This window comes from Chelonoidis abingdonii, chromosome 9 (assembly GCF_003597395.2).
Source record: "Chelonoidis abingdonii isolate Lonesome George chromosome 9, CheloAbing_2.0, whole genome shotgun sequence".
Taxonomy (NCBI): Eukaryota; Metazoa; Chordata; order Testudines; family Testudinidae; genus Chelonoidis; species Chelonoidis abingdonii.
This window is the reverse complement of record NC_133777.1, coordinates 80,330,252-80,352,471: the sequence shown is the minus strand read 5'-3', so window position 1 is coordinate 80,352,471 and position 22,220 is coordinate 80,330,252. Positions and strand designations below refer to the sequence as shown.

General features: G+C 41.9%; 1 protein-coding gene across 4 annotated transcripts in view; it reads left to right on the top strand.

Annotated features, from left to right (window-relative positions):
- MEGF11 (multiple EGF like domains 11) overlaps positions 1–22,220 on the top strand; it is a 394,137-nt gene that overhangs the window by 340,518 nt on the left and 31,399 nt on the right. For 3 of the 4 annotated variants that reach the window (XM_032766029.2, XM_032766028.2, XM_075069730.1), the window contains exons 17-21: positions 2,237–2,365; positions 5,099–5,227; positions 5,920–6,048; positions 10,618–10,746; positions 10,863–11,096. In XM_032766029.2, the coding sequence (XP_032621920.1) occupies positions 2,237–2,365; positions 5,099–5,227; positions 5,920–6,048; positions 10,618–10,746; positions 10,863–11,096 (750 nt within the window). Of the gene's footprint in view, positions 1–2,236; positions 2,366–5,098; positions 5,228–5,919; positions 6,049–10,617; positions 10,747–10,862; positions 11,097–18,724; positions 18,844–22,220 lie in introns of all 4 variants that reach the window. The other variant, XM_032766027.2, reaches the window with a different exon arrangement.

Below are 22,220 nucleotides of genomic sequence, written 5' to 3'. Positions count from 1 at the left end.
TTGGAGATAAGTCTGGAGCTAGACTATATGCTATTGTCCTCTTCACCATGCTTAGGTTTCTGTGGTAGTAAGGGTAGAGGATGGTATACTGAGCAAATGAATCACAGCTCAGGATTTCAATCTGCGACGGATTCACATTCAGAATAGATTGAGATCGTCTGCAGTGAATGCATATAAGGAAGCGAGAATAGTTGAAATGGTAAAATAGTTGAATAATTCAGAGAAGTGCCTTTTTTGACATCGCTATTATTTATAAGGATAGAAGTCCAGTTCTGTTTGTTACATTCTTCACAGAGATGGACTGTGTGTTTTATCTTGTTTTGAACAGACATCTGTTTTTGTCAGGGAGCGCAGCCAATAAGAACCCAACAATTCATTCATTGTGCAGAATAAGACAAATACTGAGCAAAGCTTTCCATCAGTTTTAATGTTAAAGATTTTCTATAATTTTGCAGGGGGTTAAAGACATACCTATCTATTCATTTTTATATTTCGTTGCCTACACTGCAGAGAAAAATCAGACATAGCTTTTTCCCCCCATCTTTTGAGTAAACTGCGCTTGGTGAACCTCTAGGAATAGTTTTGATTTGTTTTAATTTGTGGAAAACCTCTTTTAATAAAGCACATACAGGCATATCTAAGACTTCTGTTGTGATCCATTGGTAAACATGATTATTTTTTATGATTTTATCGTAATGGTAAAACTTAGCTTACAGTGATGGCTGCGCTTGTAGATCGCTAGGTAGATGCTGGCTGAGAGAAGCATGAATTTTCAGCAGTAGCACATGTGCTTCCTTGTTTTTTTCCAGGCTTACATGGTGTAAATATTCAGGCCTTGTTGGCTTGTCATGCCTTTCGGTTATCTTCTTAGGGCCTGATTCTGCAAGGTCCTGAGGGTCCCAACTCCCATTGACTTTGCTGAGAGTTGGGAAGCTCAGGGGAGATTTTCAAAAGTGCCTGAAGAATTTAGAAGCACAAATTCCATATCTTCCTCCTCATGTCATGTTAAGATTTGCAGGATTTAATGCAGTGTTGTTGTCACGTCAGTCTCTTATATCATGAAAATAATTTTACATTTCTTCACATGTATACGCTTAGTTGTACGGCTAGTGATCTTGTGAAGGGGGATTGTATATTATAGGCAAACTCCCTGCTGGTTTGTATGCTGCTGTGCATCCCAATATGAGAAACTTACCCTCTGTGCATTAATGACTTCAGGTACTCAGGTTGTGTACCTTTCCACCTAAGACATCAGTGCCAGGTTCAAAAGAAATGTTTTCGATTCCTTGTAATGCATCACATTAACGAGACTCCCATTCTTGGGCCAGGCAGGCAGAGCACAGATAATTGGTGTGTCAATAACTTCCAGCGCTCTGCCGAAAGATGTGCAGTATTGTTCTTCTGTGTTCCAAAGATTTATTCACAGAAAGCTTGCAGTAGCATGCAGGGCAGATGCAGTTAGGTCCTCAGTGTAGCTTCCAGCTATATTCAGTCCACATTTGTGGATCTCAACGGGAATACGTCTAGCCTTTTTGAGACTATTGTGCTAGGAGATCCCACCATTAGGACATTTTTTTCCTGATATTCAGCGTAAATTGTTCCTTTCCTTAATTTAATCCCAATCATTGTAGAATCAAATAAATATAGGGCTAGAAAGGACCTCAAGAGGTCCTCACATGCTAAAGCAGGACCAAGTATACCGAGACTGTCTCTGACAGATGTATGTCTGGTTATATTCCCTTGAGCCACCTTAACAGTTCCATCCCTTCTTGGGAATTTTCTTCCCTCTGTAGGCATCATTTGGCCGAGTCCTTAAATCAATCCCTTCTGCCCCCTCAATTATGTCTCTGAATTCCCTTCCATTTGTTTTTCTGGTACTGCAGTGCCTACAACTGAGTGGTCTGCCCCCTACCTTTAATTTCTTTCAGTTATTGTAATCTTGGGTGTTACTGGTAAACACCTTTTCAATCAAAAATATGGGTTTTGAGGTGCCAATGTTACAAGAAGGTGTTTTATACCCAGAGTGTTGCCAGCCAAAATGGGCTTGGTTAGCTTCTTCCTTTTAGGGTTTTTTTTGTTTTAGTTTGGGTTTTGCTGTTGTGTTTTTTGGAGTAAGAGTTGTCCCTGTTTGACTTACACCCTTTCTAGGACAGGTGAATGTCATTATTACTTGTAACCAGTAATCGCTAGCCATTGTCATATTATTTCCCAACACTTGTGTCTTGTATTTCTACAGTGTGTGCCAGTGGACGGTATGGGAAGAACTGTGCCGAGGTCTGTCAATGTACCAACAATGGTACATGCAATCCTATTGATGGAACTTGTCAATGTTTTCCAGGATGGATAGGGAAAGACTGCTCTCAGAGTAAGCAAAATTTTGGTTTTTACATATTTTATTTGAGTTTTAAATGTGCTAAAGTTAAGGACAAAAATGATATTTCCAGGGAAATCTCTGAAGTGTTCTAGCAGCCAGTGCTTTATTCTCTTTATAGCTTATTTCTTTTAATTAATCTGTGAGCTTTGGCTTGAATTAGCTTCTGCATTAGAATTTGCATGGATCGTTACTAGCTCCTATGATTATATAGCAAGGTCACAAGCTCTTCTCAGTAAAGAAAGATCCATGCTCCCTTTTAATTTCTAGTAGAATTCCATTTTTAATCACTTTCTTTCACCTATTACATGAGAAATTACTAGCCAATAGATGTTTTCAGGTACCAGGCCCACACCGTTGAGAAATTCAGAAGATGATATATTCCTATTAAATGTAATTTAATTGTAAAAGGCAATGTGGGTTTGGAGGGATGTGTGGCTTCTTGCTGAAAATTGCCCAGGTAGAAGATTGACATTTGCTGATCCCAAAGTGTCATTTCCTGAACATGTTCCTTAATTGAAGACAGATCATAGTGGGAAGCAATATCCTACCATTCCGAAATGTTACTTCATATTCAGGATACAAGTAGCATATTAGACAGCATTCAGAATAAAATATATTAAACTTTGGGTGATAAAGTATGAATCGGATAAAAACAGATGGCTGTAATTTTGCTATTATTGTGTGTCTTCCACAGGCAGAATATTGCTGTCACTCAGAAAAATAAAAAAGGCTGTAAACTCCATGGATTGTTCATTATATTTAACTGTGTAATTGGAACATGACTGTTACCTCTGTTTAACCTAGAAAAAAAATTGGGTTTTTTGCTTTCTGAGTGGGACCTGATGGTTTCTTCAGGGTTAGAAAATGTGAAAGTTACCAAAATGAACTCTGCGTTCTAGCTGGTGTCGTTCTAGGGCTGTCTACAGCAGTCATTGAAGTCAATAGGTAAACTCTTCCACAAAGAAATGGGATCAGACCTCCCAAACACTGAGAGTTACTTGGGGCGGCTGAGAGGGGGAGCCGCAAAGGAGACGGTTGTGGCTTCTGGATCCCAAAGCCGGTTCTAAAGCAGCTGGAGAAGTGTGCAAGTCTCCTCTCACAAAGGCGATGTAGCTAGATGGGCATTTCTGCTGGATTCTAGTGTGAATACCTTGCACCAGATCCTCCCCTAACTTGCACCTTGTGAATTAAGTGATCTTTTCTGCGGTTTAAGTCATCTTTCCTGTATATCCTGGCCATCCACTTAGGTAGGTCTGTCATACACCAGAACCCAGTTATTTACCTTCCAAGCTGCTGCCAGTGGAATTTCATGGGCTGGCTAGTGCGCAGAGATTTGTGTACAACATATGTGGCAGCATGGCTAACTCCACAAATCCTAACACAGCGTTTGTATCCTTCTCTCACAAACTGAGTGCCCACAACACAGAAAGAGGGAGAACTCGCATCCACTCCCATATCAGGCGGCATGGAAATGTTCACCACTGCTGTACATTCAGCTTGCCTGTGAACTATTTCTTGCCTTATAAATTCATGTCTTCAGTATGAATCAATGGGAAGTATCTTGTTTTTTCTTTGAAAGGCAGCAAAAATACAGGTGTTATGCTGAAGGGTTATTAACCAGTTGGATCTTTTTATCTGGTACTAATAACTATGTGACTTACTGCAGTCACAGGAGGAGGCTTAACATGCTAACTTTTGAAAAAACATGAGCATACTTGAAAACCTTAATTTATCTAAAAAAAATCCTCATCAACATACACGGTCGGATGTTATGGATTTGAATTTACCCTTCACGTTCTTTCCTTTTTTACAGCATTTCAGTACTGCTCTGTAGTACAAACTAAGTCAGTAGTTTTAGTACTTGATTGCAAATTAAATGTAAACTGTGAATAGCTGTGTTGTATTATGCAGGAATTGCAGAATATGAGGGGGGAAATTAAATTACTTTCGTATCTTAAAACTCTGTCCAAATTGACTCTGCAGATAAAGCCACTGAGGCAATAAGATTGAATAGAATATTTAGAGCGATATGCTGTCTGGAGCATGAAGATGTAGCTATCTCATAGAACTGGAAGGGACCCCGAAAGGTCATCGAGTCCAGCCCGCTGCCTTCACTAGCAGGACCAAGAACTGATTTTGCCCCAGATCCCTAAGTGGCCCCCTCAAGGATTGAACTCACAACCCTGGATTTAGCAGACCACTCTAGCACCTTACAACTTTAATGTGTTTCTCCTCAGAATACACCTGTAAGGTAGGGCAGTGCTGTTATCCCCAGCACAGATAGGAAACTGAGGCATAGAGAAACTAAGTGACTTGCCCCTGGTCACACATGAAGCCTATGACAAAATAGAGATTGAACCAGTGGCTCCCAAGTTCTAGGCCAGTGCCCCTGCACATACGGATCAAAAACCTTGAACCTACAAATTGACCTGGCTGATGGACCAGTGTACCACTATGTAGCTCCACTGATTTCACTGGGTGTAAAGATCTACCAGCATGGATCAGGTTGCAGGATGTGGGCCTAAATCTGAAGAAGGTTTTCCTTGGCTTGAAGCTAATTGCTGTTGTCATGAAATCCCGTTATTAGAAAGTAAGCTCTGCAGTGTGTAGGAAGCTGTCTTTGTATCTCTGTGCAGCACCAAGCGTGTTGTCATCGCTTAACAACCATCAGTAATAATCACCTGTTAGTCTGAGTTATTAATTGCACTCTCTCTCTCTCTCTAGCTTGTCCAGCTGGTTTTTGGGGACCAGATTGCTTTCACACGTGCAACTGCCACAATGGAGCAATGTGCAATCCTTATGATGGAGAATGTAGATGTACCGCTGGTTGGAATGGGCTCTACTGTACTCAGCGTAAGGCTTTTAGGGACACTGTTCACCTGTCGGTGAATCTGTCAGAGTATATGCTGCTACCTTGTGTCAGTTCTGGGCATTACAACACTATGTGTTGTTGCACACACTAGCATCTGCAAATCATTTTATCTTATCACACACAAAAAGAGCCTGTCAGTATTGAAGGTCTCTAATAAAAGAGCACCAGCCACATAGTTTTGTGACTTATTTTCATATTTTCACAAGCTGTAAGTAAGATCCAGGCCTTTAAATGCCCTGATACCTAGAGCCTACTCCAGACAAAAATATAGCAGGCTTCTCAACCTGTCACGGCCAGGTTTCAAGCTTTGAGCAGGTTCCTGTACGAGAGAAGGTGCAATTCTGGAGGGCATGCAAGAAGCTCCCATCATTTGCAAATAACTGATTGATCTGTAGCCTTTAAGATAGTTTCTCTCTGTAACCATCTTCTTTTACTCTTTAAAAATACAAGTAATATAGATGGTCAGGTTTTCCTTTGAATCACTAAAGAGGCAATTCTGAAAGATGCAGGGAAACACTGTCCAAGAACGTTGACTGGAGGTTCCTCTCTGCATTTAGATTAACAAAAAATATTATTAAAAATATGTAGACCTTAAAAAAAACACTTTGTATTTTTAATGCTGCTAAGTTTGTTTGTGTATTTCTGATTCTTTCCTTGTCCTGATTTTTGACAGGTTGCCCAGCTGCCTTTTATGGAAGAAATTGCGCCAATGTTTGTCAGTGTCAGAATGGAGCAGATTGTGACCACATCACTGGGCAATGCACATGCAGAACTGGATTTACAGGCAAACAGTGTGAGCAAAGTAAGCAGCAATGTTTCTTCATTTTCCATTTCTCCTGAGGTGTTTTTCCCTTTAGAACCTTGGTGGAAATTATAGACTTGGTACTGCTCGCAATTCAGCTTGAAAGAGGTTTTCTGTAATGAATATATTCCCTGAATTTCTTTGAAAAACTGGGAAATATTCAGGCTGATCACTAGTCTTCTCTTTGTTTTCTACTGTAGTTTGTCAGGTTTAAAGGAATGGAACACAGGTTTGTCTCCAAAATAGAAATCAATACAGAATGACAGGCTTCATGGAGCATCTGTGCCTTTGGGTTCTAACAGCACTAGGCTTCCTGGAGCTTTATCTGTCTTGGAGTTCTAACTTGACACTGGGCAATTAGTAAAATCGTGCTTTTTCTTGACAAAATGCTTGCTAAGTAGCAAAATATGGAATAATCTGATGTTTCCAAATATAATGCTTTTTAAAATTAAAATATTCGTAAGTCATGGAGGGTTAACAGAGATGGAAGAGACCTATGAATTCATGGAATACGTCCTCATGACAGTCAGGGATAGAGTCAGTTCCTGGAGGCAGGTCTATCAGATATTAAACTGATACTACACTTGGTCCTTTGAGGCATTTCAGCCTATTTGTGGGACTATGGAACAGTATAGCGAATTCAGTTAAAACTGGGAGAGCTGGATGAAAAAGGAGTGGGGTGGGGTGGGATGGGGCAGTCCTTCCTAGTAAGAAGCTACAGGCATGATCTCAAAGTTGTGCTCAATGATTTTTGCCTCCTTGAGTTCCTTCGATGTTATCCCAACAAGTCCTGTATCTCACTCTACACAGAGCATTTGCTGCGGCGCTTTTATTAGCACTAACAAAATAATGTGACAGATTTTCAAGAGCCCATGCAACAGCTGCGGCCACAGTTGTGCATGCAAATCAGCTAGTTAGACGTGCAGTCAGGAAGCTGTACGTGCAAATGTGAGATATTGCAGACCCAGTGGTCATGTGCTCATCGACTTCTGGAATGTGTGCATCATTCCTAGATAACTCTTGGCTTTCAGAATTACATGGACTGTAGTGTGGTTTGCATACCACTTATTTCATGCTATGGAAAGCAAAGAACGCACGCTCTCCTTAGCCACAGGGGAGCAAAGAGCCACTAAAACAGAAATGTCCAATTTGTGAGCCTTACAAATGACCGTCTTTGCATCCCAGGGAGTGTTGGGATGTCAGAACAAAAACTGATTAGCAAAGCTGGCTCTGAACCATTTGACACTATCCCGAGCTGTAGCCGTCAGGAGGGCCTCACTGCCCAAGCAGCCAATTCACACACAAGAGTTTTAAGAAACAAGAGGCGACCTGTCAAAAAGAGACATTTCTATTTATCTCTCTGCCTTCCTTCCTTAGGGATTTCTATAGCATCTGTAGCACTCGCCAACCTCTGTAGCACCCAGTCACCGTTGCAGCAAAGCATTTTCACCAGTCTTCTACGTAGATGCCGTGGGGCAATTTCCAAAGGCATGCCGGGCAGTTAGGCCCCTGACTCTCACTGAAAATCAGTGGGAACAGGGCACCTAGGGCCCTTTCATGCCTTTGAAAATCTCCCTCTAGTGAGTTGCCAGCACTGCCGTTTTGGGGAATTCTTTACTACCGCTAACGGGTGTTCACTGTGCACCACCCTATCACTGCCCCACACTGGCAGATGTCACTGCTACAATGCACCAGGCTCAGCTTGGGCAGCAGGACTCTTACAGTCACCCTGTGACCTCGATAACCAATATGGTGTTACAGCAGCTAGAGACTAGAGATGAATTTTAGGCACAGCCTTGGGCAAGGGGTAGTGTGCAAGCAGCCTCGGGTGACATCGTGCCTCAAGGGCAGCCGTCCGAGTAACAAGTCCTCCCCTGCTTCCTCCTTGCTTCCATGGATTAGTAATTTATTCCCGGTATATATTCCTGCCAGCAAGAAATTGACTGCTCAGTTATTCTGCCCAGTAACTGAGGTCTGGGTGGGAAGGAGCAAGGGGGCTCTGCTCACTTCCTTCCCCATCTTGCCTGGGGAGGTGGCAAGCAGAGAAGTTGCCTCACTTACTTCCATGTCCCTGGACCCAAGGTCCAAGTAGCCCACTTTGGGGATTTTTGCTCCTTAGTCTGAGTCAGAATGGAATCTAACTGAACCATGGCGCTTTACACTCTGTTTTTGCTGGGTTTTTTTCTTGTGTTTCGTTGGTGTGAACCTAAGGAAAGTTTCACTGTTATGGTGAAACTAGATCCAATGGACAATAGCCTCTTACCAGTAGCTCAAGTAAGTGCATGACAGTTTTGGAAGAATGTGCATTTAAGTAGAGGACTGAGTGAGTGTTTAACAATGGAATTCAATGACTTCGCAAGGATGCTGGCATTGGTGATTGTAATTGCCGTCAATTTCTTCCCGGCATATTTAATACCAAGGGCCAAACAACTTCTTCTAACAACAAAGAGTAGGGTAGGGGATCCTGCATGTGTTGTATTTGAATAATTACCAGCTTGTCTAATGTAGTAAATCAGAAGAGAATTCCCACACACTTATTTGAATTCCAAATATACGGTGAAATCCAGCTCATCTTCCTCATGACATTAGTCCAATTGATTTCTTTGCTTGCATACTGGTGTATGCCTAGCTGATGTTGTAGAGACAAGATGGGTGAGGCAATATCTGGACCAGCTTCTGTTGGTGAGCAAGACAAGCTTTTGAGCTCGCACAGAGCTCTGATTTAGATGATATTGTAACATTTTTGCCAGAATTGCAAATAAAATCCTAGAAAATAATATCTGCAAGCTTCTAAGTATGTGTTCTTTTATTCATCCTTTTAGATATATGTGTAGATGCATTAATATGTTTGCCTGTGTGTGCATGCAAGAACATGTGTAACTAGTTTGCTCAGTATGCTCAGTGAGAGATTGTGTACAAGAGGCTCATTGCCATCTTAGTTGTCCATTTGTATGCCCACTTATTGCAACTGCGCATGCAGTAGGAACATAACCACATAGGAAATTCCATACTGGAATAGACTAGTGGTCTGTTCAATCCAGCATCCTGTCACCAATGGTGGCCAGTACCAGATGTTGCAGAGGAAAATGCAATAGGCATTTATGGCGTAACCTGCCTTCACTGAAGGCTTCCTCCTCCCCCGTTAGTTGGAGCTTGCCCTGTGCCCTGAAACCTAAGGGTTTCTGATGCTTCCTAAACTTGTATTTATTTTTAATAGTTACAGTCACACTCAATGTTCTTGATATCCTTACAAAAGGGTAAACTTCCTTGGGACCCTGCAAAGATCGGACACCGTAATTGAAGCATACAAATCCAAATACTATTTTTGTACCTCATTCTGAAAACCTAGCCTTTGAGTTGATATCAAACTGTGCACTAATTAGAACAATTTTATTTTTCTCATCTAGAAATTTGCATGCATACTGCAAGAGAGAAACAATTTTATAACTTATTAAATGTGTTATGAATCATTATACAGATACTGGCTAATATTCAATACTTAATATCAGCATTTGGCTACAAGAAGTTACTTATCTAAAGTTGACATTGGGAAGGTATCATCATGCTGTGCCATTTGTTCATAGTAAAATATAGGAAGTCGTATCTTAAAACCAGTAACATTTATTATAGAGAAACATAGCAACTGTATATATAGTCAATAATGCGCCTTCTCTATATAAAGTAGTAGGAGTTGCCAGAACTTGTTTACGGGCTCTCTTTCAATTTGTTATTGAATGTTGCCTGAAGAAGCATAATAAGCTGCCTACAGATTTATTGTAATAGGCCATCATGGTAATTGTATGAATAAATTTCTCAGTTAGACATTCAATCATTTTATCTGTGATAGAAATACAGGAAGTCTAATATCATATAAGCAGAGCAAACCAAACCATTCAGATGCTCAATTTTGTAATTCAATCTGCACTATTCTGTCTCTCTTTTGGTATTAGTGGAGGTAATTATGAATGTATGTGGTCTTTTAGTAAAAATCTATTGGATTCTTATAAATATACATTAAAAATCACATTTGCAACTCTTCTGGAAAAATTCTACAGAATTTAATGGAGAATGATAACCTCTGTCTAGAATTTTTAAACCTCTTCTGAAATTCTGTAGAATGGACCTGTAGGCACTTAATGAAATTGTTAGGGAGATCTTTTCATTTCTGTAGAACCTTATCGATTTCATCCCCATAAAGTCCTATCAGACTATTCCAGAAGTAAAATTAAAACCCACGAACTAGCACACCAGGCTATTTTTGTTTGTTTGTTTGTGTTACCATAGCCCCTAAGAGTCCTAGTCATGGACCAGGACCCCAGTGTGCTTGCTAGGCACTGCACAAACACAGAACAAAAAGACAGACCCTACCCCAAAGAGCTTACAAGACAGGAGACAATGGTGGATACAGACAGGTAGGGTTGTACAAGGGAACAATAAATATAGAATATTTACCTTCTGGATTAAAAGATTAAGATGAACCCTGTGGGTGAAATCCTGGCCCCATTGATGTCAAGCTCAGATTTCCCCCTTCCTTGATAAAAGTAATAAGGTTCTCTCCAATCCTTACAGAGTGCCCACCTGGATCATTTGGTTATGGTTGCAAACAGCTATGCGAATGCATGAATAATGCTACATGTGATCATGTCACTGGTACATGCTACTGTAGTCCAGGCTTCAAAGGAATCAGGTGCGATCAAGGTATGATGAAATTCTGTGCTTTAAAAAAAAAAAAAAAAGCACTTTCTTAAAATATAAACCTTGAAATATGACTTGTGCTATTCAATTTACAGTGTGTTATGAATTATTTTTAACAGCGGCTCTTATGATGGAAGAATTAAATCCCTATACTAAAATTAGCCCCGCTCTCGGATCAGAGAGGCACTCAGTGGGAGCAATCATTGGAATTATTATTCTCCTTCTAATTATTATGGTTTTGCTGGCACTGTTTGTGTGGTATCGACGGAAACAGAAGGAGAAGGGGCATGACATGCCAAGTGTATCTTACACTCCAGCCATGAGGATGACTAACACAGATTACTCACTTTCTGGTAAGGGTCTTTTTATGTTAATCAAATGGGGATTCACATTATTCTCAGTTGGAAAAAATGAGTTTGTTGTGTACAATATGTAGCACTTTGCTTCAGGAATAATTGTACCTATATTCTTCCTCCAAATGCTGTGAGCTTTTACACTCACTAAGGGATTGGGGGGCACGCCTAACACACAGCTTGATATCAGCTAGATAGCATATAAAAAAATAACTATGGTATACTGCCTGGGACCTGGCATGATGTGTGCAGTGTTTAGTATATAGGGCCCAGCCCTGCAGCCCTTACATGGACTGCATTCCCCATTGAAGTCAGTAGGAGTTTCCCCTGGGAGGAGCTGCAGGATCCCGTTCCTCACTTTAGTAACCTGGATGACTGTGTTAATTGTGGGATTTTATCTGACAGTGGCATCTTCTGTTTTGGGAGAGAAGATAGTGTCATCTTCTTCTCGGCAGCCCCTGTCTGCCATCCTCTTACCAGTTAATGAAGATGTGTGAGAGAAAAACCAAGCTCTTGTGGTGGTCTAAAGGGAGCGTTAATAACTGGGCAGTTCTGCTTATTTGTTTTCTTTATCTCCAGTAGTTGGAGGAAGCTCTTCTTGATGGCTTGGCTAGGTTTTGGAGAAATTTACCTTTTCTTTACTGATCTTTTCCCCTTCTCGATTCTTCCTTCACTAATATAGAGTAGAATGCTCCATGGTGAATTCTTTGCTGAAAGGTTGTATCCTGCCTCCTGTAGGGAGCTCTCTATAAGCATTAGCCCTCTAGCTGTGGTTTGTCCCTTAAATGGCTGAGAGACTGGAGCTCCTGCTCTTGAGGTGAACAGAGGCTTCAGGAACTGGTGGAGATAGATCTAGCACGTGTGTTTTCACCAGTTCTGCATTGCCCTCGGAGTCCTGGTACTCATTGCTGTGTCTGATTTGCAGTAGCCCCCATGGTGACATGGAGAAATCACGCCCTTTGTGAAAGGAATTCTTTTGGGTGTGAATTGCTGCTAGTTTGTGGACTATTAAGGATATGGAAGGGGGCCTGTCCGTGTCCAGCAAAGTCAGAGCTGCTCAGCCTCATTCACAACTTGGATGTGTTCAGGTGCTGGGTTCTACAAAGGTATTAAGACTTCAGTTCTGATGGCATGTGCACGCTTGGCTATCTTAGAACCATAGGGTTACAAGTTGACCACAAGGGTCATCTAGGCTAACCCCCAAAGATGAGATGACATGATATGCAACGTTTCAGACTTTGGCTTCTCATCCACTCAGTCTGAGCTCTTCTATGGTCCATCTAGCCTTCCTCACCTGGTAGCTACAAGATAAAATCCGCCAACAATAGTCCTTGGATCCCCTCTGCCTATCTCTCTTGTTGGATTTTAGTCACAATGTACGTATCTCTCTGATGGAGCTGCCTATTTGGGTAGACTGTAGTGTGGGACAGTTGCCAAAGAGGGCTCCTCTGACCATCAGGCCAGAGACCAGCACAGTTTGGCATGCAATTTGCCACTTCAACAGGATCGTAAGAGCCAAGCTGTGAATCCCCAATAAGTGAAGTGTTGCAACAGGACGGATGGTGAATAGTTATGAAGTCAAAGCCAGCCAACCCTTCCCTAAGTGGAGAGGAACGTTCTGATCTTCTCAGACATTCATTTTCTTTCAGGTTGGTTTTAATTTCTTTAGAAGGTTTAATCAACTTAATATATTTTTTTGGTTTTATAATTAATGGCACCAAGTATGTGCAAGAAGCGCATTGGAAAATAGAGGAATATTGCTGTAGTTTTAAATTGCTGGGCAGAGCTGGTCCAGCCAGACACGGGAGTGAGAAGTGCACCCGTTTCCTTTCCTCTTCGATTTGCTGCAAATGGAGAACTTCTCAGTTAAACCTGATGGCCTCCCAGTCGGACGTTCTTCATCAAGTCAAAAGATCTGCTAGTACTGGGAGTGAACACTGCCTCTCTCACCCCTGCAAGTTACACCTAACAGACAGCTCCTCTGCCCATGGCACGTAGACAGAGCCGTTAAGATTGTGGCAGCGCAGGCCTTGCTTTCGCAGGCTGCTGAATTTCTTTACACTACATTCTCCATCCCCCCCACCCCGACTTGTAACTTTCCATCCCAGGACTCATTATGCCCTCGTCACTTGTACCTGTTGGCCTAGCTCTTGAGCAGCTGCACGTGCAGAGGGAAAGGGCCATGGGGATGGATGACTTCCAGGCTGCTGCACAAATATGAGTTCTACATCTTCCACATGCTGCAGCATCTGGGACACCTTCGGGGCCTGGTGCAAGGATAGAAAATAAATCCTTTTACAGGAGACAGTCGTGCCCTGTTCCAGGGTGGCCCAGTTATAGGCTGAAGTGCCAGCTCCTTGTTGTTCCAAAGAGCAGATACTGGGGTTCGGCGTCATTGTCTAGGCTTCCCTAGAGGGACACTGGGTAATAAGTACTTTAGTTCTTCCAAGTCCATCTCACCCTGTCCGGGGGAAGCTAGAGCTGGGGGGGGGGGAGGGGGTTAGGTTTGGGTCTGGGTTTGAGTGTTTTTGAGTTTTTCCTCGTATGATTTTTTGACAATAGAATTGTTATTGCTCAAGAGCCTGTAACTGAGCAGGGTCAGCCAACCCTTTTTGCTGGGGTCACAAAAGCAGTGCTGTCCCCCACCCCCACCCCGCATCTCCATGTGCTGGTGGGAAGATATACCATGCTGTCTGACCTGGCTGTTCTATCCACTCTCTTTGTGAAAATCTCCTATTGGTGTCAAAAACAGTTCTGCAGAGCTGGTCTTATTTTCATAGGGCCTGATGCGAAGTAACACATGGGGACTCAATGCAACTCCCTGCCCACTTACGACTGGGTCCGTCAACTCCTCCTCAGCTATCTTCTGTCTGTCTGTAACGCCCTGAACTTTGACCCCTTCCCTCACCTGTTTGGGATGCTCAGCAACTTCTGCTGTCTGCTCCTTCTATAGCCCAGAAAGCCAGGAGGTGGAGCACAGAGAAGGAAATAAGGGGGCTAGCGATTCAGACAGGAGCACAGATAGGGAAGGCTGGCAGTCTGGCTGGAGGGGTGTGGTGGGGCTGGGGGCGTGTGGTGGGAAGAGGGCAGTGAACCTTGAGGATAGGACTTAAAGGTTTTTAGAGTCAGGCTTGACAAAGTCCTGGCTGGGATGATTTAATTGGGGATTGGTCCTGCTTTGAGCAGGGGGTTGGACTAGATGACTTCCTGAGGTCCCTTCCAACCCTGATATTCTATGATTCTATGACTTCAGTGCCACCACTCATGTCACATACATCTCAGGCTGACACTGGAATTCTGTACATGGATTGAGGGCACAATAGGATAAGGTTATTTCTACACACTCCTGGGTACCTACAGTGACTCTCTAGTCGTCTTCACCCATATGAAGCAGCTTCTCACCTAGCCATAGGCACGCTGCCACCAGCTAGGAAGTATGAAGCTTCAGTGCCCAGGGACGTCAGTGGGAATTTGGCTGAATAAAGACTGCATGATCAAGCCCTAAGTGAGTCAGCTCCACAACATGGTTATCCTCTGTGCTGTGCACAAATTGTGATGCCAAGACCATTATTTTGCTAGTTTCCTTTAGTGGCCTAGGGCTGCTCCTGTGTCTGGAATCTGTGTCTGCTCCCTTTCGGCTTGCTGGCTCCAAGAGATGTAGAGTAAACAGTGAAATTCCTTTCCAAAGTCACACATTATTTTAGTTCTGAAAGATGGTAGTAGAGCTTTGACTTTTAAACGTTATTGAGGCCAAAAATCCATGCTCATGTGTAGTAGAGATTATAAAAACAGAGGGCATCAGTGGACAAAGAATGTGACAGTAAAATAGACTCTCTGCTCTCAGATCTGCCTGGCTAACGATGGGAAAGAGAGCTATCCCAGGCAGGGAGAGTAAAATATTGGATCTAAACTGCATCACATGGATCTGAAAGCAGAAGTTCTCCCCGAAGCTTGAAAGCAAGTACGTACGCCCAAAGATGAGAACTATACACTCACTTCTGGTGGAATATTTTAAACCACATATCACAGAACTAGAGCTCTAACAGGAGGTCACATTACTTTTACTGTGTCTGAGGGTCTGTCTACACTACAATTAAAAAACCTGCTGCTTTTAAAAAGCCAGCTCGGGCTTACTGGGCTTGGGCTCAGGCTAAGGGCTAGATTAATTTGCAATGGAGAGATTTGGGCCCATACTGCAGTCCAAGCTCTAGGATCTTCCCACCTCACAGGGTCTTAGAGCCAGGGTTCCAGCCCGAGCCCAAACATCTGGACTGTAATTAAACAGCCTCTTAGCCCGAGCCCCGCAAGCCTCTGTCAGCTGGCATGGGCCGGCCGCTGGTTTCTAATTGCACTATAAACAACCCCATAATGCTTTAGAGCTGAGGGGGTTTTCCTTTCTATGATATATTTTAAGGATTCCTCCAACTACATGGTTTTTGTTCATTTGTTTGCACTAAGGGTGAGGACCAGCACGAAGTCCTACGGGGCTAAGTGGTGTCCAGGGCTGTGGAGGCTCTTGGCTCAGGGGTGAGTTACACCCCAAAAAACCCTAATTGTGCAAGCACCATCCTGATAAGTAAAACTGACCCCGCTCTTGCTGCAAAGAGTTCACAATATAACAAAGACCTTTACAGATAATGGTCCTGATGCTGCCGTGTGATCTGCTAGCCCCAGCCCTCACAGTCAGAGTGCATATGTTCCCATGAGTCTCTGCCTGGGTGCAGGAGTCTGCTGCAGCAGATCCTATCCCAGGATCACGGCCAAGCAATGGAAGAAAACAGTACACTGGTGTATGTTTTTTTAATTATTTCATTGCTTCCAAATTCCCTCTTTTGTTACCAGACTCTGTGCCTGGCTGCCACTGCCTCACTGAATTCTTCAGCCTGATTTCACCAGGGGACATGCATGAGCAGATCCTTGTGTCCTCCTGTAGTCCCACTGTCATCACTAAGACTGTGGATTGTTATGCCTGTACAGTGTCCCATTGAAGTCTGGGAAGGGGGCTGGTGTTGATCCTGCTAGGTGCTGATAGAGGTGCTGAAACTACAGTGCTGAGGGCGCTCCTGGACCCCTTGGCTTGAAGTGGTTTCCATCATATACAGGGTTCACAGTTTGGTTCAATGGCTCTCAGCACCCCCACTATACAAATTGTTCCAGCACCTTTGGGTACTGAGCGCTCTGGCCCTGATCCAGGCGTTAGCGGGACTACTCATGCAGTTTAAGTATGTGTTTAAGTACTTTTACTGGATTGAGGCTGAAATGCTGAGCACCTTCCAGAATTGAGCCCAGCCTCTCATGCTTGTGTGGAGATCTTCATGGACCCCTTAGCAGGATAGATCCTTCCATACTAATGTGCATTAATCGTAGCCTGGCATCCCTGGGTTTTCACCCTTTGGAATGGACACAAGCCTTGCCTGAGATAAGTTGTTTTTCAATGGGGACAGGAGTTGATCTGCACTTGGTGTATTTTCAGCCAGCATTTATTAGTGCTTCTTGAACAAGTGTGTAGAAGTCAGACCCTGCTAGGCAAGGTGAATCAGCTTGTGCGGATACCTAATGGAATTGCAGAGAAGTTGTCATTCTGAGTATGTGGTAGTGCCGGTAGTAAAGGAAGAAAAGGTTTTTGGCAATTCAAACTCATGTATTTATCTCTCAGTGAATACAGACTCATTAATCCGGCACTGAGTTTGGTATTTGGGCAGCCTAGTAACACTTTTTCAGCTGCTTTTAGCTACTGGTTCTTCTCAGATATGAAAAGGGGCATCACAGATAACAGTGAGGGTTAAATGTCAATATCACTCAGCTGGTTGCGTTCACCTCTAGGCCAGGAGGTTATGGATTCAAGTCTGTAACTGGGACATATACAATACTGACACACACCTCAGTGAAGCTCTGAGGGATACTGCCCCATCTGATCTTTTGTAGAGGCTGTCTCGGTGAAAGCTAAAGATCTTCTGTCTTTTAGAAGAGGGGGGGACCCAAGTATCCTGGAGAACATTCAGTCTTTCAATAAAGCAGGTTCAAGGCTGTGTGTGAACTACTGTATTTCTGATGAGCACATAATGGCTACCACATTTGTGCTCCAGTTGCAGTTCTTGTTTGCAGTCGCACAGTGGTGGCCATGTCTTGTTAAATTCGATCGTAAATGTCACAGAATCATAGTCCCAAGAGATGGCAAGATCCTGGCAGGCCATCTAGGCTCCCTGTCCCCTGCAATGTGCAGCATTGTCCATACTGTATATTCACTCTGGATCTGTCTGTCTACATATTTAGATACTTATATAGCCCCTCGCACTGTCATAGCTGAGTACTTAGGGGAAAGAGTTTAGTTATTCGGGTGCTGTGGTTAGAGACAAATGCACAAATCCTATCTGAAGGAGGTTAAATACAAAGACCTGTAAACAAAACACTGTGTAAGATGTCACCAGAATACAGTACACCAACTTTAATCCTTCAGGCCTGGAATCACAATACTCTGGTGTGATGTACTTTGTTGGCAATAGGTTCACAAAAATATCTGAAATGAAACAGTTGTATCACAGTTAATGCAAGAATTCAGCTCTGTATTGCAGCCAAAGTATATTTGCTGCCATCAACTGTTCACTAAATTGCTCTGGGTGATCCAGCAACAAATCTGCATTGTCAAAGGTGTAGGTTCATGTGTGGCCTCTTTACTCTGCCCTAGCACTTCTGTTGTGTGCACAGTACAGATGAAGCCCTACGGCTGAATCCTTTGCAAACTAGATCTCCACAAGATGTCAGCAGAGCAAAGTACATGTTCACACGAATACGCACATGTGTTGGATAAAACTAATCCATTTGCTTTTTACAGGGTTTTGCCTGTTGTGCTGTTTCTTTTTTAACCTTTCTAACCTATCCTCCTTTCCTTTGCTAGCTATTCAAAGACACATTTCAACAATTTATTGTTAAACTGAAAAAAAAAATCTGGATTGGTGTTTACAGGAGAACTGCCAATATAGATACCACGCTACTCTTTGTAAAATATTTTGTACAATGAATAAATATGTTCTTAATTAACAAAAGAAATACAGAAATGTGGCTTTAACTCACCAATACAGTTACTGATGTTTGCATTTCAGTGGTATAGTACTCCTTCCTTTAAGCCTTTGATCAAAGACAGCTGTAGAAAATATATTTAACCCTTGGTACAGACATTTACAGGACCTTTCTTTCTAATATTATACACTCATAGTGAAAGGTTGTAATTAAATATTTCATAAATATTATTTTCTTTAATGGTTAGATAGTTTAATCTATAGAAGAAAGTGTGTGATAGACTTGCCATTCTCCAAGTTTTGCATTTCATCTTTAAAATATAATGCACTTTGTCTACCAGAAAATAGTTTTATTTTTTATTGATGATCTTCAAAAATATTTTGCTTTTGTGGCTGTTTGTAATCAGTTGTATGTTAATAGTAAAGAACTTCACACCATTCTTAGGTCAATACAAGATAATTTAACTGATCTGGAAATTTATGATGTATCTACTAGTGTGTGCTTATCAGTTTCTGGGACCTGATCTTCCCTAAAGTGTATTACCCATTTGCGACTTCCAAATTATCTGTATGGCTTCCAAAGTATTTTGTGATGACTTGTTTTCTTCCCAGATGTATCTCAAGGTAGCGGGAGCGTACATTGTTTTTCCAATCCAAGCTACCACACTCTGTCATGTGGTGTGACTTCACGCTTCTTTACCAATAATCTGGACGGAAACAGCTCCAGTAAGGTAGATATTATCACACCCCAATGTAGCAATGTTCTTATCAGTTCAAGGAAATATACCAACGTAATGCCTTTTGACTGCTGCTTTCTCTCAGCCTGATTTTAACATTCTAATAATGAAGAATCCTAATGCTTCAGCCCAAGTGACACAGAAAAGGTCTGCTGTCCCATATGTGTATCTGCATGATCTCTGTGCATGGTAATTGGAGCTTCAGCATCTGCAACAAGGGGACAATAGACCTCAACATTTTAGCAATCTGAGTTTACTTCATGGAAAAAATAACAAATAGCTGTGCTGGCATTTATTTAAATTTAAATCTCCACTTCTTAATAAAACAAAAGTAAATGAATGAGCCATAAATTCAGTAAGCCATATAACTTCACTGTTAGTTGTTTAACTGATTGATCCCTGTGCAGAATACCCAGATGTAAAGGAAAGTTGCAAGATATTATCTAGCCCCTTGGTGAACGTTATGCTATTCTAAGGCAGCGCCAGCAGATCTGCCGATACCCACTGCTGCTCAATAGGGGTTCTTTCAGGTTGAGTAGAATACCCTTACATTGTGCAGTATCTTACTCAACACAGTCTTTGGACTTTAGCTGGACTTATTCACAGTCTAAGGTACTACTCACTGTGATTAAAGGTTCAGAATGTGACACCTTGGCATGACATTTAGATGCTGTTCGTTGGTGAGACCTCTTCCTGTGGGGCCACACCAAGCAAGCAATTATTTTAGGAAAATGTCATAATTGATTTAACTGGAGATGTCTGCTCAAAAACGCTGAGGTCCATGTCATTCTGATCAAATGTAGCTCTTCTAACCAGAAAGCCACCAAGGCAATATTAAGAAAAGAAGAGTTATACTACTGTAAAGGATATGCAAAATGCTTGCACGCATCCTCCCTCCTGAATACTAAAAGAAAATCTCATTCCAACATAATAGAAAGTTTGGCTCCACAGATTTCATTGAGAAAAGTTAAGGCAGATATGTAAATAATGAAACTACCTTTTCAATAGATTGATTGATTGATTTTTGTTAATAATGCATTATTTTTACATGTAGATGCCCCCCTCCACATTATATGCTTTTGCACCCCAGATTGAAAGTGCAAATGCTAATAGTTGTCAAAATTGAGGTTCATCTCCATAAGCGTGAGCCTTCCCAGCTAATCCTTCTGAAATAATTGCAATGAATTCTGAAAAGGTCAAAGCAAGTACCTAGCTTGGTTTCCCAGCCTGCAGTGCTAGTTTGTCACCTCGCCTCTTAAAATATTCAGCTGCTGGAAGGAAATAAAACCCAGAGAACATTTTAGACCAGACTGGAAGCCATTTCCTTTCCTTTACTGCCCTCTGTCAATCATTCAGTTAAAAGGTTGTCACAGTGTTTTAAATGGAAAAACAATGGATTTTATATTTTTCTTAGAGTACTTGTCAAAATATATGGCCTGGTTTTTCTTTTAGGTTCCCCACTGTCTTACTTATTCATGAGAAGGTGCTACAGCGTTGTATTAGCTAGGCTGGAATCGAATAAGCTGCTTTTCTATGCAATTTTCTAGACAAGTAAGACGAAAGAGCATATAAATCCCTTAACAGCCACCTTAACGATTTTCATTTCCGAATCATCCTCATGCCATTTTCTTGCCATCCTCGCTCTCTGCAGTGAAATAGGCACACTTTGTACTCGGAGTACATATCTATTTACAGTGCGGGCTGGGGTCACAACAGTCCCAGGGACAGAGCACAAAAAAGCACAAGAAGTAAATGACAGGAATTCCCTGAGGTGTTTAGTGTGCCTGGACCAGAGAAAGTTGAATTTCTAATCATCCCTGCATTCGATAAGGGGCAGCAGGCCTTTGGGGCATGGAGCTGTAGCTGTCCTGCTAAGATTTCCTTATTAGAGGGCAGGGGACAACCTGGGTGGAGGGGTAAGAGAAGAGGACAAACCTTGGTCCAGGCTGGGAACTCTCTCTCTAGTGCTGTCTCTCCCTCCCACTACCAGTCTCTTCTTTTTCACTCCCTCTCCTGCTTCCTTGTTATCCTTTCCATTCCCCAGTCTTATCTCTTTACCTGTGTCCTGTCTCATCCCCCTGCATTTTCTCCATTTTCCACCCTCTCGCCTGTTTTCTCTCCTCCCCCAGTCCCTGTCCTATGTCCCTGTTCCCCCCTACTTGACGTAGCTTGCAGGCTGCTGCAGCAGCAGAAAGTCAGTTTCATTGAATGGGAGAGAGGTCAGGATGTTGGCTACTTAGCTAACGTTAAGTTTCTTCAAAAATTCCATCCTTGTCAGATTGCAAATGGTTGCTCAGATAGTCCTAGTGACATTTATACTTGGGCTAGACTCTCACTGATCTCAATGGAAGTTTTGCCCAGTTAAGAACTAGATTTCAGCCTTATAAAAGTTTATATGCTAGGATTTTTTTCATTGGGAAAATTTACTTTAAGGGGAAAAAAATTCCAAAAACAGTTGCCCTCCACGGAAGATGAAAAGAATATTCCATCTTTGCAGAAAATAACAACTTAACGTAGCACAAAAAGACAGTTGTAATTAGACTTCACATAATTACTGCATTGTAAAAACTCAGAAATGGCCCAAAACTATTCAATTTAAAAAAAAAAATCAGTTCTGGTCCAAAGCTCTTCCTGTCCAGTTTTCGTTCAGTGGGCTGAATTTAAATGGGCTTGGAAGGATTAGATTTTTATCAGTGAATGCCAGTAAGCCAGCCCCCCTCCCCCAATACTTCCATTGACAATAATCGAAATTTACCGATAGGCAAAGTTAGAAAAATACAACTTGAGAACTTAGGGTTTGATTTAAGAATATTTACTTTACATATTTTGACATGTGATTTTGACAAATTGTATTTTAACAGGGTTAAAGCTTTTATCTTTTGAATCTCAATGTCTATTGTCATTAAACAGTTATTTTCTGAACCTCCCCTCAATTTCCCACAATTGTGAAAATTTAAATGAATAATAATTTTAAAAGTTTAAAAATGAATATCAATACTACCCATAGAATTTCTTTTTAAATCTAATTGTGCCAGACCTATTTAAAAACCCTGGGAAAACAAAGCTTTTAATGAAACTCTGTGACCCAAATGGTGCAGCTGGATAGAAATCACCATTCATTACTCGGCATTGCTACTGCAAAGCCTCAAACCAAAAAAAGGGGACCACAGGCTCAGCTGGTACAAACAGACATTGAAGCCATTGAAGCTGTGCCAGCTTACACCATATAAGGATGTGGCCCAAATTGTGTGGTTCTTTTCTGTGTTACTGTGTTCTAAATAGGCTTGGCAGAATTTGATTGATTTTTTTTTTTTAATAATTTCAGTGGGTAATATTGAGGCTTATTTTTAAAGGCATTTTTTAATTTTTAT